General features: G+C 43.8%; 1 protein-coding gene across 6 annotated transcripts in view; it reads right to left on the reverse strand.

Moving 5' to 3' along the window:
• ryr1b (ryanodine receptor 1b (skeletal)) overlaps positions 1-17833 on the reverse strand; it is a 75178-nt gene that overhangs the window by 38952 nt on the left and 18393 nt on the right. For all 6 annotated transcript variants that reach the window (XM_068713559.1, XM_068713533.1, XM_068713525.1 and 3 more), the window contains exons 6-42: positions 17132-17206; positions 16930-17008; positions 16060-16172; positions 15847-15946; positions 15667-15763; positions 15505-15579; positions 15220-15376; positions 14915-15079; positions 14373-14494; positions 14037-14223; positions 12565-12700; positions 12380-12475; positions 11851-11969; positions 11504-11637; positions 11139-11380; positions 10858-11050; positions 10179-10395; positions 9985-10089; positions 8772-8875; positions 8605-8688; positions 8359-8518; positions 8015-8162; positions 7715-7920; positions 7206-7380; positions 6854-7062; positions 6423-6769; positions 5927-6062; positions 5553-5713; positions 3863-4025; positions 3661-3747; positions 2830-3056; positions 2173-2617; positions 1522-2085; positions 1185-1385; positions 773-884; positions 517-660; positions 87-360 (exon numbers count right to left, since the gene is read on the reverse strand). In XM_068713559.1, the coding sequence (XP_068569660.1) occupies positions 87-360; positions 517-660; positions 773-884; positions 1185-1385; positions 1522-2085; positions 2173-2617; positions 2830-3056; positions 3661-3747; positions 3863-4025; positions 5553-5713; positions 5927-6062; positions 6423-6769; positions 6854-7062; positions 7206-7380; positions 7715-7920; positions 8015-8162; positions 8359-8518; positions 8605-8688; positions 8772-8875; positions 9985-10089; positions 10179-10395; positions 10858-11050; positions 11139-11380; positions 11504-11637; positions 11851-11969; positions 12380-12475; positions 12565-12700; positions 14037-14223; positions 14373-14494; positions 14915-15079; positions 15220-15376; positions 15505-15579; positions 15667-15763; positions 15847-15946; positions 16060-16172; positions 16930-17008; positions 17132-17206 (6359 nt within the window). The remainder of the gene's footprint in view (positions 1-86; positions 361-516; positions 661-772; positions 885-1184; positions 1386-1521; positions 2086-2172; positions 2618-2829; positions 3057-3660; positions 3748-3862; positions 4026-5552; positions 5714-5926; positions 6063-6422; positions 6770-6853; positions 7063-7205; positions 7381-7714; positions 7921-8014; positions 8163-8358; positions 8519-8604; positions 8689-8771; positions 8876-9984; positions 10090-10178; positions 10396-10857; positions 11051-11138; positions 11381-11503; positions 11638-11850; positions 11970-12379; positions 12476-12564; positions 12701-14036; positions 14224-14372; positions 14495-14914; positions 15080-15219; positions 15377-15504; positions 15580-15666; positions 15764-15846; positions 15947-16059; positions 16173-16929; positions 17009-17131; positions 17207-17833) is intronic.

Here is a 17833-nt window from a genome sequence, read left to right on the forward strand (position 1 = left end):
AAATTATGAGATAAAATATCAAAACATTGATATTAATATCATGTGCCATCTTGATCACTACTACTGATGCATGAGCTCATACTGACCCAATGCTCTGGATCATGAGCCGCTCCTCCTCCGGGCCCATCTGGACAATGAGCAGCGACCGGATCTGTCCCAAGCACTCCAACAGGTCCATGGTGTCCTGAACGGACACGGCATTGATGGCGTAGGCTTTGGGCAGCGCTCGGATTAACTCGCCGAGGCCGTCGTACTGCCGGTGGAGCAGGCTGAACATCAAGCGCACCAACTCGGGGTTCTGAATGAACGACTCCTGGGCCCAGTGGATCATGGTGTGGGAGATCAGTTCCTGAAGGGAGCCTTATTGGAGTGGACACAAACAGGTACAGTATGTCTGTCATCATCATCATGTGTTAGATTGTTATGGATTCATAAAAGTCTGATTTTGCTATTTTTTTTGGACTGAAGTTGCCAATTAATCGAGTCCGTCAAATATCATTTGGCTGCTCCTCTTACTGGGCTTTGTTTCCTCCTCGACCTCCGGCTTCTCCTCCTCCTCCTTCTTGCGCAAGCTCCTGATCTTATCGACCAGACTGATGAGTCTGCCCCTCAGCGAGGAGTCCACCTCCTCCTCCTCCGTCTCCTCCTCAATATGTATGCCTGAGAGTGAAATGGGAATTTAGCACTAAGAGCCCAAAACACTTAAATACAATAAGTCCACCTGCTGAGTAAAAAAAACAAAAAAACACGCAGGCTCTAAAGGACTTCTCACCGCAGTGAAGAAGGAGGTCATTGTGGAACTCTGCCAGAGTGTCCCGCACCTCCTCGGGCACTGGACTGTTCTCATCCTCTGGACTGTGCTTAAAGTTGGTCAGCAAGAGAACCTTGAGGAGGAACACAGTAAGATAACCCCATCAGCATATTTAGCTTGTTCTTGTTTTGAATGAGGCATTTCATTTCATACATTTCCAGAGGATTTCTTAGGGTTGAAATACAGTATTTGTTCTTGTGTTCTCCATCATACATGTGACAGAATAAACCAATATAATAATATGCCTTAAAAACTAAGTTTTTTGAAACAAGCCCATCTCAATGTCAGTTCTTACTTTCATTAGAAATACCCTGTCAAAAGTAAAACTTTACTTCAAACCCCATGGCTCACAATAATTCTGGTTCATTAGTACCTGGTCCTGTGGTGGTGAACGGAACTCGCGGGTCTTGCGTGCAGTCTCAGCCGCCGACATGGTGAAGGCTCTCATTAACAGGTTGTAGCGAACGCGTTGGTTCTTCTGAACTTCGTTGACGAACAGGTCGGAGTAGGCCACGATGCCCTCCACTCTGTGTCGCAGCTCGCAGTCGCAGAAGTACTGCAGGAGTGTGCACATCTGAGAGAGGTAGAGGAGATGGGACGAAGAGTTTAAGATGTAGAATACGTACACATTTAACAGATATTGTAAGGATGTAAATACTGTGCAGATGTATACGGATGAATACCAGCGTTTGAATATAAAATATAATGACCTGCAGTTTGACAGACTCCGGTAGCTTCATCTGGAGCAATCCCTCCTCCAGACCCTCCTCTTCATCTTTCACTTCTGCCTCCACTGCCTCAGCCTCCTTCTCCTCCTCTGCCTTCTCTACATCCACCTTTACTCCTTTGGCCTCTCCCTCCTCCTTCTCCTCCACCTCTCCTTCCTCCTTAGGCTCAGCATCTTCCTCCTTATGCTCTCCTCCTAAATCTTTCAGCTCCTCTTCCTCGTCACCGACCCCTTCATCCTCGAGATCGGCCTCAGCTTCCTCCTCCATTTCCTCCTCTTCCGTTCCTTCATCAGCAGCTCCACCCTCCTCAGCATTCTCTCCCTCCTTCTCTTCCACCTCCTTTCCACTAAAAACATTTGGATCGATCATCTTGAGGATGTGCTTCGTGTCCTCATCGTTGAAGATTCCCATCATGAGCAGCGTACTGATCAGCTTCAGGATTGGGACGAAGTGGAACTCCACGCTGCCTCCTACTGGATCCCGCATGGCCTGGCTCCCATCCAGCACAGCCTCTGTTAACATGCTAATCGCCCTGGTCTTCAGCTCCTAAAGGGGGAATGATAAAAAATATAAGCAAAATGCAAATAAAGTTTCATTACATTTTTCCAACGCAACCTGTCTCTTGTCTCTTACCTGCAGGGGGAAAACAGGACTGAGGGTGTACAAGTCAGGGTCCGTGCCTACAAAGTTGATGGACGAGAAATGCAGCTTGGGCCGTAAGCAGGTGGTTAGGCCGACACCGGGGAGAGAATGGGCCTTCTTCGCATCAGGATAGAGGTGGATGCTGAGCGTCTCTGCAGACATGGGGACGATAAACTCCCTGTTGGTGCCCAGGCGTGCCCGCTTGGCCGACTCCAGGTGGATGCTGATGAGCAGGTCGTAGTAGCCGCTGCGGAGGGGTCCGGGCAGGTAGGTGTTCTCGGTGGAGTAGAAGAGCTGGGACTCATCCACGTGGCTACACAGCGCGTGGGCCACTCGGTTGTTGCCGAGTGCACACACGGCGCAGTAGAGCATGAGGGTGTGGTAGTGGAACTTCATCAGATCCTGACGCTCCGACAGCTCCAGGATGTCAATACACCTGAGATACAAGGACAGACTCAAGGATCAAAACTGATCATGGTGAGCAATCATCAAAACCCTGAGAAACCAAATATAACAAATGCAAGTAAATCTGTCTTGTTGATTATGGTAATAAAATCAGAATCATCAGAAGTATAGTTTGATTTTCTGCTGCTAACCTGCTAATTTCCCCCCTATAACTAACCCGCTGCCGGGGCTACCGTCTCTGACCTGTTCTCCTCTGGGATATGCAGAGCCATCATGATGAGAGGCTCAGTACACTCCACCATCCAGCCCAACCTCTCGCTCACTCTGCCCACCTCCGGGTTGAGGAAGTGATTGGGCATACGACTCCAGATAACCGGGGTCAGCATCTGGACATCCAGCCTAGGAGGGCACTGGGGGACCGGGTTGTTACGCTCGCTGCGGAACATGGCGGCCGAGATGGGCATGATGTTCTGAGAGGGAGAGAAAGAGCAAGAGGGTAGGAGGTATAGATGATCATAGAGAAAAAAAACAGTGAGACTTTAAAAGGAAGAAAGCGAGAAAACGCGCCAATTTGTTTAACAAACGAAAGAAATAAAAGAATGGGGCTTTTTAGATGTAGGTTCAAACCATACTTTCCGGTTAGCAGAGACTCTTCAGTAGTGTAGTTCCATGCACTTTAGTGAAAAATCTTAACATGATAAAGAAAAGGTACATTTCACTTCTTTCTGTCGATGCACACGTTCTCTTTCCCTTTGACCACATATGCACGCTTAGATTTTTCTCTGCGTTTCCATATCTTTCCAGCTACCTTTCCGTACGTCTAAAATCTATATGATTACATTAATGAGATACATTCATCCATCCATCGTGTTAAACCAAGATCGAGGGTCGCCTGGCACGATAAACCACCAACACAAGTTGGACCCAAGTTATGATGTCGACCTGAATGAGGTATGAGAGGAAGTAGGCGCGAAGACATATTTTGAGCAAGAAGGTTGGAGAAGCTGGATCGGAAGTGAAAAAAAAAGATGACTCGCGTGTTTCTGTAGTGTGTCAGCAACAGTAGTGTCATACCTTGAGTTTGCCCAGCTCCAGCTGCACCATGTTCTGATTGGAGGGCTGAACGAAGACGGCAGGGAACAGCTTGGTGTTGGGCTCCACCTGAAACAAAACATCTCTGGTTTTACAGCTCCACAGTGCAAAATAACTCATCCGACTCATTTGAAGGAGAGCCTGAAAGAACACACACAAACTATACTGTGTAGCCTTTCCTTACCTGGTAGAAGGCGTTGATCTCTTTTCCGTTGGCTGTAAAAGTCATGAGGCCTGTTGCCAGGTCGACCAAGCAGCCAATCACCATGTCCTCCTGGCTGAAGCGGGTCTGCTGATTGCTGACCAGGTCTCCTCCCCACACCATGTAACAGTTACTGTGCTTCATACTGCAGAGAAACAGCAAACACTACGTTAAAACTCATCTTGTTTTCTTTGATATGGCAGCTGACACATTACACAGATGACCCGAAGTGCCCAGTTACAACACAGACAGACAACAAAACAAAGGGGAGAATTAGTTAAGTTGAAACAGGGTTCCCCCCCTCCATCCTCCAGCAGCATGCAGCTAAATGAGGTTCTGTTTGCACAATTTAAAGTCTGCAAATGAATCAGCCTTTCAACAGGAGAACCACTTAAAAGCTGATAACTTCCCTTTTCAATCAAAGTTAGTAGCTACTTCTCCCTTCAAAACTCTATGTAGAAAACTTTCAAGATATTTCTTTTTAATAACAGACCATTTACTGTTCACTTTCTTGTACACACACAAGGGACTGCACAGTGCACACCAATAAAATCTGGAAACTTCCAGCTTTGGGGCTTCAGTTGCCTGATTATTATTGTGAATAATCAGAGCTGCACTACTTTTCGTCAATCAATAAAACAAATAATCAGCGCCGTAGAACATAAAACAGTCCCGTCTCCTCATCCAGTGTCCTTTCTTGACAATGCCTCTCTGCAGAGCAGCGCGTTGATAATATCACCACCTCTGGTGTACCTCTAAGTTAACATCAAATCATTATTTTCTCAGTAAGTTGCAGAAAGTTCTGAGGTAGGGGTAGCCGTTATTCGGTAAATTTGGTTTCGATACAATATCAAGTGATACAGGGCCAGAACCGCCAATCGACACCTTTTATTATATAAAGAGGCTCAAGTACATTCTTGCCTTCCACTGTTAATTACTTCATGTTCACATTCATGTTAAAGAATGACAAATCACTGACAAATATACTTTTATTACCGTAAATTAAATGTGCAAATATTTGTAGATAAAAAAAAAATGTTGTGCAAGTCACTAAAAAGTGCAAACTACCCTCAAACATAATTTAAAGCTATGAAATAGAGAGCTGCAGGGATGACACATTTTTGTAACTCAAGAAGTTAGCATCGCACTGGTTCTCTTGACAAAAAGCCAATGGAATTTTTTCAAATTGATTTTGGATTATTGCAGAAAATAAACTCTGTGGCAAACACAATTTTATGATACTTACACGTTTTGTCCAGCAAGACAATCTGAACACCACTTTTATGATTTCACCAGAAGTAATACACATAGAAAGAGACATATTTTTGTACTGCCCTTTGGCTTTAATGAATGACACAGCTAGCCTGAATCACATTACTTACATTTAAAAAAATGGTCCAACCTTTAAGAATTGGACACATGTTCCAAACAAATAGGAGGCAGCATTTCACCACACAAAATCTAAATTTTCAGTCAGCGGTTATGAACAGCTTTATACGCAGAACTCAACCCAACTGCTGAAACTCCCACTAATAATTTGCAACTATTTTCCAATAAAAACTAACTAACTAATGAAAACTAATTTTCCAACAGAAGAGCGTGCAGCAGCTCCGGGAGACGTACCTCCATGCTCTCGTTAATATAATACCATTCAGGTGAGGGAAATACTTACCTGTCATGTATGTTGCCTTTGTCATCTCCCACAGTAACAGTGACACTGCGCACTTTGGAGAGGTCAAAGGTTGGATCATACAGGTGGTAGTCAGGAGTGACCCAGCCGACCCACACACCAGACGGCTCCTGCCCAGCAAAGATCCTCAACGAGTAGTAATACTGAAAAATAGAGTGAGACATTTAGGAGCAGTACTATTGGATTATCTAGCGATCCTAAGATGACTTAAAATAGAATGATGGCACCTAATATACAGTTAAGTCCTTTTGAGCAGGCTCAGCAGTTTGTGCCAGCCATACCCGGGGACTTTGCACAAACTGGAGGGATCATTTAGCTGTAAATCCAGCATTAGCAGTGGATAGTGTTCAGCTCACAGTGGTGGTATTCTGGATGAACTCAGGGTCATCTCTGTCATCAGGGACCACATCTTCCACCAAACGGGGCACCATCGGAGGAGGAGGAGGAGGGGCAAGAGGCGTCATGGCAACCTTCTTGGCCTTGAAGAAGAATCTAAAGTGCAAAAGGGACAACGTATATTTGGACGCTCACTGTGAAATGATTTTAAAGGTAATGCTTGATGAGCTGATCTGAAACCACATAAATGTCACATCAGCGAACTGCAAAAACAAAAGGGAAAACAAGGAAAAGAGGAAAGACTGTAGATTGTTGGGTTTGTCATTTTATATTCCGTTTTAAATTAATTGCAAATTAAGCAACTGCACGGAGTCTCAATTAGTGGAGAAGGGATGCTCCTCTCCGGTCCATGGTTTGTCTTTGTACAGAGAAGATGGATGACTTCTTTACATAATAACCTGCACCTTTAATACTCTGCAGGCTTCTTCCTCTCCTCTAAAAAGACTCCACACTTACCCTTTTTTCTTTCCCTTTTCTGACGCTGTGTCCTTCTCGTTTTCCACAGAGATCTCCTTCGGTACAGATGGCTCCTTCTTTTCATCGTCCTGCTCCTTGCGGCCGGCCGACTTCTTCAGAACCTCGAACTCCGAGTCGGGCTCCACCACTATCACTTCTTCCTCAGGTATGGTGAGAGCCCGGGTGAGAGGGGTCGTGCCTGCCGGAAACTTGAAGATCTCGTGGAACTGGACGGGCATGCTGAGTCGGAGGAACATCATATCTGTGTTGGCATTCTGCGAGCCAAAGGTCCTGTGGGTCAGCTTCAGACAGGGGGCGCTGTCCACAGTCCCGTCGACGCGGGAGACCTGGGAGACAGCATGTTTAAAAGATGAATAAATGATCCAGTTTTATTTATTCATTAGACATTAAAAGTGTCACTAAGTAATCACCTCAATATGATTGTGATCGGTGGGTACAGGCACGAACTGGGGCAGACTTTTACTGAACCACATGGTAATGTCTCTCTTCATGTTGATGGCAAAAGGTTCGAATCCTTCCTGCAGGCCACAGATGGCAAAGTAGCGCAAGCTGCTGACATTCTGCCCAAGGTTAATCCTTCCAACCTGAGACAGGCCCAGGGCACACACCGGTATAAAACCTGAGGGGTATAAACACAGGAAGGTTATTGGTAAAAGTATTTACTAATAACTATGAAGTTGTGCTAATATCCTGTATGTTTTATGTCAACAGATACTTCCTTTCTGTTACTGCTACTAATGCTGATCAAAGAGTGACTCTTACCTTCCCCAATTTCAATGTCTTTGAATGCCATGTCTGAGCCCGAGTCACTGATCAGCATCTCTCCGTTGAGTGTGAACATGATGTTCATCTCAGTCAGGTCGATCATACAGCCGACTACATCCCCAGACAGCCACTGGCGACCGAAGGAATCATTGCCAACATGCCATCTTTGAGCCTGGAAAGGGTTCAATAAATGATTTATAAAATACTACTTCAAATTTTCTATTAAAAAAATAAAAACAGAAACATCACTGTCAGACTACGGTGTGCTCTAGTAATCCTTTCTGGGTACTCAGACCTGTCTTGGCGTTGCCCAACTGAATGTGGATCCTTTCCAGGAAATTCACTATTTACTTTGCTCGTCACAGTTTCGGAAGGTTTTTTAAATAAATGTATTCATCTTATTACCTATTCCGACATTGATAGGTATTTGATTTGCTAAGTATAAACAATGCATTAAATTAGACTGACACTGATTTAAATAAGGTGGACCAAAGTTACGGACTGACCTTGTTGCCGTTGAAGACGTAGGCCAGTTCATCTGCACCCAGCTCCGTGTCAGAGCGGACACTAGGACGCGCCCAGCCCACTCTCATCTCCCCCGTGGTCACAGCCTCGAACTCAAAGTACCACTTCCCTTGGGTGACGGCGTACGACCTCTCTGCCCTGAAGATCCGTACCTTGTCCCCGCGGGTGTTCTCCAGGCCATGGCCAGCTGCAGGGGGAAGAGGACAGATAAGATTAGGAAGATATGGAGATATTTGAGATGTCAGTGAGATTCAGGATTAAATAAACACATGTCGACTCACTGCTCTCCTGATCTGGAGGCTCAATGTTGTAGCCATAGCCAATGAGGGTGCGGACGGCGTTGTTGACGCTGTCTCGGTTGGTTTTCTTAGTTCTCTCGTCCAGCAGGTTGTAAGGTACCAGACGAGGGTTTCGCTTATTCAGGATGTCCTGAGTAGCGTAACAGAATACGACTTGATGTAAAAACAAATAAAAAGTTTAACACTGGAATGGCACCAGTGCTGAGCCTACATTGGATTCTACCCATAAATGGACATGGTCTTAAAATAAGAGAATTAAGAGAATTGAGGTGATATAAATGAAACTCTGAAAATAAAAAGATTTATAAAAAATTAGAAATTGCTACCTGCACAATACTGTAGGTCCATCCTTGTCGTACCCGGTCCCTTGCCCAAACGTTATGCCCATTTTCTGCCAGTTTTTCTACAAGCTGGTTCTGATTTGGCGTCAGTTTGACGTGGTTGAGGTCAAGGGGGGCAGGCTTGAATGCATTACTCATCACATAGCTAGAGGACAGACGAAAGTTCATATTCAGGCATACAGAAAAGACCACGTGGAATGTTTATACAACCAGAAATATCTGTCGTCATACGTCTTGGGCAGCTTGATCTTCTTGAGATTCTCCTCTGCTTTCTCGTCACCCATACCAACGTGGCAACCCAGCGCCAAGAGAGTCCTGTGGGAAAACATGGCACAATATCAACAATTGGACACATCTCTCAGACAGCAACCCCTACAGAACCTCAATCACAAACTCACTTGAGAGTCTCGCCAGACATCTGCAGGTTGTAGTTCCTCTCTGGTTCAGGGAGACTCTGGAAGTCCACCAGACAAGGATGGAGTTTCTTGTTGTCATCTCTGAACTGTGGAGGACGATGACTGCAGATTACTCATTAGTCAAAAAAACAACAACTAACTTATGATTGATGTATGCGTTCTTTGCCTCAGACCCAGCCTCAGTGTCATCAAGATCTATTTCAGTCTAAAAAGGGGACGAGTTTAGGCAAGTTTCACCTCTACTTCATGTCTGCATTTTTACCAGAGATATTTGAAATCATTGTTCTCAAGACACGAATCCATAATCCATAATAACAATATCACAGTAAAACTTCAACTAATAGCCTGGACTTTTATTTGCTTCAGTCACTGAACTCAACCGGCCTGTATTTGGGAGAGGAGTCTAAATGGGACATGCATTTAAATTTCTTTCACACCAAAATCTTGCTCAGCAAAGACGGGAAACACCATCAAAAGATTTATTTAAACCAGTATGAATATTGCTTGTATGAACATTATGCTACCAAACATCATCAATTCATTAATTTTATCCACCTCAGTGAAAGTTTACAATGTTCATTTTCTTGCCTACACAACACCTCTCTGTATGCTCAAGTTTGAATGAGAGGGGTTTTAAATTGCACCTGCCCGTCAGCGACGAGCCTATTTAGCATACCGAAAAGCAAAAGGGGTGAAAACTAAAGAGAGAAAGGTGGGGACAATGAATATATCTGTAGCCAGCAAGGTGACAAAAACAAGCATACCCAAAAGAATGCTACAGGAAGAGGAAAAAATATTATTTATGTTAGTTAAATCAATGGCCACCAATGGCAACCAGACCAGGCGTCTATCTGAGGGCTGCGTTTATTTGTCAAACCGTGAAGCCACACATGGTGACCAAAGGGACTTGCCGTTTAATCCGAGCTCAGCTTTTAAATTAAAGTTTTACAGTATGCTGGAATTAAAAGGAAATAATAATAATAATAAAGTCCTTTTTAAGTACATAAGTCACATACTGGGCCCCTAAACAGTATAAACTACGGTCTGACCTTTATTGTAAAATGAATACATACAGTAGCATTTTGAACTATTACTCCCACATTACTCAAGAGCTCCAAATCATCTAAATGTGAAGTTGTATAATCAATACTCCTATTCTGTTGCGTCTGTACTGCAGTGCTGGCTCAGTACTCACGCTCCCATAGGTCCAGCCCTGCTCAATGCGGGTGACAGCCCAGAGCTCGTGAATATTCTCTGCCAGCTTCTCTCGGATACGCTCCAAGTGGGGTGGCAACACAATCTAAACGACAAAGGAAAGTCAGCAAATGCAAAGAAATGATTATATTAGGCACTCTACCTACGGTCTCATTTGAGGTTTGGAGCTGTTACCTGAACGGTGTCCACAGGGCAGGGGGTGAACGAGGTGTGGGTGAGGGACAGCGTGGGACCCAGCAGGTTACGCACGCCTTGGAAGTCGTGCTTGTACTCCTTGATGGGTTCAATACGCATCCTGTCTCTGGGCAGCAGGGCCTCGTAGCACGGGGCGTAGCCAGGCGGGGGCATGAACTTGAAGTCGCCATGGCGACCGCCAAGGAGGAATCGAGCCCTGAGGTGACGGAAGCAGATATTTATATGCTGCTTAAATCCTTTATGGCAACAGTGCCCTGATCTTTACAAGACTCATAATGAAGGAATAATTGATTTATTCTCTGTGCCAATTCCTGAGCCTGTGTTTCCCTCCCTGCTCTCGTCAGTCAATTAACCAATAGCCCCATCTCAGCACTGTGACGATCATCACACACACACACACACACACACACACACACACAGCAGCTGTGGGACATTGCAGGTTTTAGAGGGATTATTTGAGAGTTAATTTAGAGGATTTAAAGAAATTAATTGAATTAGAAGTAATGTAAAATTGTTAATATTCTGGAAGTTTTTATATCTTCATTCTGTAGCGCATACAGACAACCTGTGAATTGATAAAAATTAGCAAGTAATAACCCAACACAAATAGAAATAAAATGTATAGAATACAGGAACGCAATCTTTATTTTGTACTTACTTGACTCCAGCAGAGAAGCTGATGACAGGGAAGAAGAGGCCGTCCACGTTGAAGTTTTCAAACATGCCCTGAACTGGGTGGCCGTTAATACGGAAGGAGATACTGGGCACGCTCAGATCCAGACAGCAGCTGACGACGTCGTCAGCAGCCAGGGCATGTGCGCTGGGCGCAGCCACCTGGCGGGGTACAGTGCCTGAACGGCAGAGAACGAGCGAGTCAAAGAACAAGACGTACAGCATCATGGGAAATGGAGTGAATATACGTCAGGGGAATCATCTCACCTGACCAGAGATGCAGTCCATCATAGCCATAGGAGTAGAGGTCATCTCCCACACCGTTGCCTCCCCAGCCTTCTCCTCCTCCAGGGTAGGGGCTGTAGCCCTCGGTCATAGCCCAGCCCACGCGCAGGTGGCTGGCCTCCGCCGTCACAAAGGGTTCCACGTAGTCTACCATCATCTCAAAGTACCATTTCTTGTACTGCGTGGACCCCTCGCATGTACCCAGGAAGATGTTGGGTCTCAAACTGAGCGCAGAAGAGAAATTAAATTTACTTTTTTAGACAACTACCATTTGGCAGAGGGGTTGATTTTTTTCACAAGAAAAAAAAAATAGCAAAGACCCTGACAAAAAACAGCCATTCAAGTACCTGGTGACATAGTTTACGATGTTGGTCTGCAGCAAGAGGTCACGACCCGGCAGCAGGTTTTCAGTGATGAGGTTCTGGTTGGACCTCACAGCAACACCATTACACACACAAAGAGAGCGCAGGACATCCAGGACCTAAAGACAGACATTACAATCGCCTCAATGTTTAAATTTGGTGTTCACTGGCTACAATTGCTGAAGGAATTCCATAACCAAGATGCGTTTTTATGAGCTTTCAGGATGCTATAACTTTCCAAATCCCCGCCTGCAAAAGTGTCCGGTTAAGTAGGCAACCGTGCTGGAGACGTTACTCCACCACTCAGTTCCTGGCAGTGAGAAAAGACAAACCTTGTGGTTCCTTCCGTGCTTGTCCAGGAGAGAGATGATCGATTTGATGTGGTTCTCCTGGATGATGTTCAGAACCTCAGGGCTTTCAATTAGCACACAGTACAGCACCTCAAGAATACCTACATGTATAGAGAGGAGGAATATGATCAATTCTTTTTTTATATCACTTTTTAACAGCAGTAGCAGTTACTGCATCAGTAAGAGACATTAATGAAGTAATACAGAGAGTCAATTAAAACATATAATGAGAATACGGTTAAAAAAAAAAATAAATAAAGGGCTCAACCATAACAACACTTCCTAACTAAGTGCATACAAGTCAAGTCATTATCTATTCTGATAAGAATTATATTTAAATCATGTTTGTTTGTTGTTTTTAGGATCTCATAAGGTCACTGAAGTCTACAGGTTTAAGCTGCAGCTAATAACTACAGGAGGTGCGGCCAACCCTTAAAAGCAAATAGCCATTTCTAAAGATCAACTTTAAGTTGGGAGGGGTATCAGTGAATATGCGAGGCACACTGGATACCTGAGGAGGCCTCCAGACGGTCCAGCTTGCTGACCAGCCAGTCCAGGTTGTCACAGAACAACGCGCAATTAGAGCGGTTCCCCCTGATTAGAGAAGCTGTTCAGTGGAAACACAGAGTGTGAATTCATGTTACTTTACTCAGTACAGATAGCATGTCATTTGTACGTTCATAGTGATTATTCTACCCAGCAGCTCGTAAAGAAGGTTGACAATCTCCTTCCAGGACTCTGCAGCTTCCTCCCCGGCAAATTCAGAGAAGTGGGCAGCAGTGTTGTACACGTTCAGCCGGTCGATGCACTCCAGCACGATGGTGATCATTCCCTGAGAAAGAAAAACACAAACACAAGGGGGAGAGCAGGGGGAGGTTATGCACACATCATTATTGTGTTGTTTTTTTTTATATGTATGTTGTTTACATTGCTGGCAGTAGTGTGGCTTTGGTGATGAGGTTAGAATTAGGTCTACTATAGATAATCAACATTTGGGGTTTGGCATGACCTTGTGATGTTCAAGTGAGGGTAAAACGCTTGCATTATGTCAATTAGGGTCCTCACTAGGTATTATTTTCCCTGAAAATTTGACATTTTCGGTCCCGGAAGCAGAAGCACACCATCACAGGACACTGACGTTTTTTCAGCTACAGTCAAAACGCATTGATCAAATTTCAAGCAACACTAAATGCAACAAGGACAAATTTGCATAAACCTATGGGTCAACAACCTGACCACTTTAGTGTATCATTTGGTGGCATTAATAATTATTTAGGTAAAAGAACACCATTGATGTTAATCAACATTAGAATGAAGTTTGCTATAGCTGTTAACTGTCTGCTCTGAACAGCCTCATGGATGTGATATTCGTTTGTTAAAGCAAATTATTAGGCGCTTTTTTAAGTCATTCTATTAAGCATATTCTGTTAGCGTTCAGAGGCTGCGGATGCAGAGCCCTCTGTAATAGCCAAGCAATGTTAGATACTGTACAGAAATAAAATCAATCACTCAAGTTAAAACATTTCTTTATTCCAACTTCAGCATTTCAAACATTGTGCATCTAAACCAACACAGTGGTTAAATATAGAGCACTCCCAGCAGCCTAAATGGTGTATTCAATATGGAAAACGTCAGTGCTAGTACAATAAACTAATTTGGTTGGCCAAAGAGTTTTGCATCCCTGCCGACTTATGCATTTCTGTAGTGATATGTATATTTTGTGTGCATCACCCTATTTGGGTTACGCCTAGAACGTAACTATTTTTTCCTGTTCTCTCGTTATATTTCTCGGAAAATGGGAAATAGTTTGGTAGTCCTCACAGATAAAGCAATAAAGCAAGCTTGTGTGTGTTCTAGTCCATTTGGGTTAAGACTTTGGTTAAAGTCTTAACCAAGAGTTGCAGGTTAAGGATTTGGTAAGGGTTGGGTTTGGGTATGTAGGTTATACTTGTGATGGAAGTTATGGAAAACCTCCAGCGATTAAATGTAAGTGTTTTGACGTTAAATAACGTTAACAAAACTGCATGAGGGCATAAAAGTCCTCAGTGCTGTCAAAGTGCAAGTTCCCCTTTGCAAAGTGAATTTATTTTAGTTCTAGGAACAGATGGTGAAATCATCAAAGACCTGTAATAGTGTGTGTGAGGCTTTGCAGATAGCTTGCAGATTACCTCCTCTTGGAAGAGGTTCTGCCGGTTGCGGAGGGAGCGAAGTTTGGTCTGCTTCTCCTCGTGCTCCAGTTCCTCCTCGGGAGGACGAAAGTAGAAGATGAGATCCTGAAGAGAGAGGACGACCCCCTCCAGAGGAAGAGACGCAGCCCCTGGTGACTTGTTCTTCCCTTTCAGAGCATCCAAACCCCTAGAAGAATGCAACAAATGTGAAACATTTCTTTATCCCACTTCATAGTTTGCAGGTTTCAGATCAAAATATGGTCACATCAACACTCATTGTATCCTGTCAAGAAGAATGTTCTACTCATCCCCCCCTTATTTGAAAATGACACTTACTTGTTGAACAGCCTGAAGAGGCCAATAGTGCTGAAAATCATTCGAGCAGCCTGAGACTCTTCAGTCTGGGAGCGGGACACAGTAAGGGCGTCGTCCATATGGCCCTCCTGGTGCAGAATGACCTGGAGACATGGACAACAACAGAATTATTGAAAAGTATCTCAAGGTGACTGCTGATCCATCCGATTAGAACCGGCACAGTCGCTGTTACTTAGTTGAGCTTCAAACACACTCTCTGTCTTTTGTACAGCATATTGAATTGTTATTAGTCATTGTGTATACTTGTTCTACATCATTAAACAACACAGCTTCCGCCAAGCAACCTCAAATACAAATATCTGTTTCATGCAAACCCTTATGGTGTTAAAGTGGTAGCAATATTTTAGTTTACTTCCTATCTTTATTGTTGCATGACTATAAATGTTAATAAAAGTCTGGACATAACCATTGCAATACCATTGTACATATAATCAGCACTAACTTAGTTGGCTGATACATTGAGACAGTTAAAATGTATTTTGATCCCCAGTGAAGATCCTGACCTTTCTCTTCATCATTCCCAAACGAGCAGCTTTGGCATCCAAGGCAGCATACGTGAGCCACAGGGCTGTGGACACATGCTGTACAAAGCACATGGACTCTCCATATTTTATCTCTGGAATGCCCATCCCCTCAACATCACGCTTCTGAGCCACTTCCACCTTGTCCTGCTCGGGAGAACCAGGGGGGAAAAGATGGGTGGGAGAAAATCACAGAGAGGTCAATGAGAGAAGAAATCAAAGCCTAAAAACAGATGGTCAGAAACCAAAGGCAAGACAACAGAGAAACTCAAAATGTTGATTCTCACCTTAGTAGCACGGAAGCAGAAAGCGGAGAGCTTGGTGTTGGCCTTCTCTGGGTCGACCACCAACAGACCCTTATCATCATCCAGACACAGGTACCGGCCTGTTGTGATGTGACGAATACGGAAAGACTGACCCCACTTCATGTGGCTACCACTCCAACTGCAGGGAGAAATTAGGGGGAAAAAACAACGTATTAAAAAGCCAACAAAGTCTTCCAATTACTACGATATCGTTATTATTATTATATTATTATAACAAAGTTTATCTGGCATAAATCAATTAACCACCTGATTCTGAGAGGCTCCAACCTCCACAGGGAACGGGCCTGACTGCACACAGCACCACCTTCATAGTGGGCCATCCTGTAGCAGAGACACATTTGATCATATGGTATCAGCTTGACAAGATATTTTGCTGCTCAGAAACACGCCGCGTCCTCTTCCTCTCACCTGCGCTTCTCCTCTCCTTCCTCTGGAGTAGCGATGGCCAGACACTCGTCCATGTGGCCGTGGAACAGCCTGAGAACGTGACCTCCTGTCAGGAACCCTGGGAGGAGGAATGCGCACCACAGTGAGTGTGTGAATGTCTCTTTGTTATCTGAGAGCAAAATGTGTGGAGCAGGTTTGTACCCTCAGCAAGTTCGCATCCTGAAGTGATCGGATTCATGTTCCACAGAGTCTGCATGAAGGAGGCGTCCACCATCAGATCCCCACTGGCGTAGGAAAGGTGCTGAGGACGGAGGACAAGAAGAGGAGGGGAAAAGATGGAGTTTAGTACAGATTAACCGTGTCTTAATCTTCCATTGTTTAACATCACAGTGGATGGGGTATGAGGAGTGTTACCAGGTATCTCTCAGAGGACACGCTGACCAGGATGAGGTCGTCACCCACCCGGACCTTTTCACCTTCTGACCTTTGCTTGGAGGCTGGATGGATGGTCCACCAACATGCCTCACCTGCAAGAAGAAGAACAAACAGAGATCGCGACTTGCAACTGATATCTTCACTCAAAGTGTATTGAAACAAAACACAAAAGCCCTGACAGTTAACCTACAACATACTGCTCCACACAATAATCATTATCATAACAATGTATATCTCACGATAATTAGGTTACCGACTTACTGTACGATATATGGACATGACCTCAATCATTTTTGCTGACTCAGCTATTGCCCGTTGTGTTTACGTGTGCATTTGTTTACATAAGAATGTCACCAACATTTTAGCCAACACGATACCAGAATGAACAGCGGGGTTTTCCCTTCAATTATAAGACTTGAGCCAGAGAGTCCATTTTATTTATTGTTGTGGTTGTGTGATTTGATTTAATTTAAGTTTTATTTATTTGGGGATATTTAGGGAAAAAAAATACATTCTAAATTCCAATGTCTAAATATTTTTAAGAATTCTAAGTCCATTGCTCTTGGAAAGGGTGTCCTTGCATTGTTATGCTACTATATTGTCATTATATCAGTGGCATAAATGGTCTTAAATTGACAATAACACTGAGACAACATGTTGCCCGACAAAAGTAGTTATCATGATTGGTGACAGGCCTTATGCACTGCAATAGAAGATATGCACTGCTGGCTCCATTTTTGTCAATAGTTTAAGGTGGCCAACTCAGCGAAATTCAAAAAACATATCACCAAAAAAAAAAAAAAGGTAACAACACTACTAGAGGATAATGAGTTTCAGCTCAGTTTTTACCAGTGGAGTCTTCTTGTAAGCCCACGTCAAAGGCCAGCTTGTCCGTGAGAGACCGAGATGTAGTCAAACAGCTCAGGTACTGAGGAGAAAGTAATTCAGGACATGATCACTACTTTGCTAAAAAAAAACAAATGAGGCTGTAAACCACAGTAAAGAAAGTGGAACTAAACCATCCTATGTTATTTTCTTCAAACCAACCTACCATGCCTGAGTGGTAGTGTCTCAGAAGGATGGCGTGACCGTACAGTAAGGTACGATGACCCCCACCTTGGGACGACTGGAGGGGAAGAAGATGGAGAGATATTTAACAGACCAGCCTGTCAGGACTGACTATACAGTTTGAATATACCTTGATGAGATAAGGAGGGAAAAAATGATATATTTTAGAAGGTGTAGAGATCAGAGGAGCACATTGAGAGTCTAGACTGTAAATAACTGAAATCATAACACATCATGGCCAACTTGCACCGACACTTTTGTTGTTGAGACTGTATTTTTGATACGTTGTATGTAGCACTGTATGTCAAATATAACATTGTTGTATATTAATATTACTGCATATGTTGCATGTGACTTAAAACAGACTGTCCAAGTATATCTTTTGGGGACCGATAAAACATCTACTGTCATTTTATTGTAAAGACGGAGATACAGGAGAGATTAGAATGGGACGGATAAGACGGATGGGCAAAGTGAATGCAAACAATTGTGGCAATTTACAACATTTACAGTGGCAACATCCCTGAAAAGAATACTGTAGTGAGTTATTTGTGCACAATAACTGTTAAACAATATCAATTAACAGCTCCACATCGCTGACAAATACCGTACAGGACATGTCGGGAAAATCATAATTCTCAGAGGAGGCATCACAATGACGGGACTGACAAAACAAAACAAATCA

The sequence above is a fragment of the Cebidichthys violaceus genome, unplaced genomic scaffold, assembly GCF_023349555.1.
Source record: "Cebidichthys violaceus isolate CVI_PGR_0920_01 unplaced genomic scaffold, fCebVio1.0.p SCAF_1, whole genome shotgun sequence".
NCBI lineage: Eukaryota > Metazoa > Chordata > Actinopteri > Perciformes > Stichaeidae > Cebidichthys > Cebidichthys violaceus.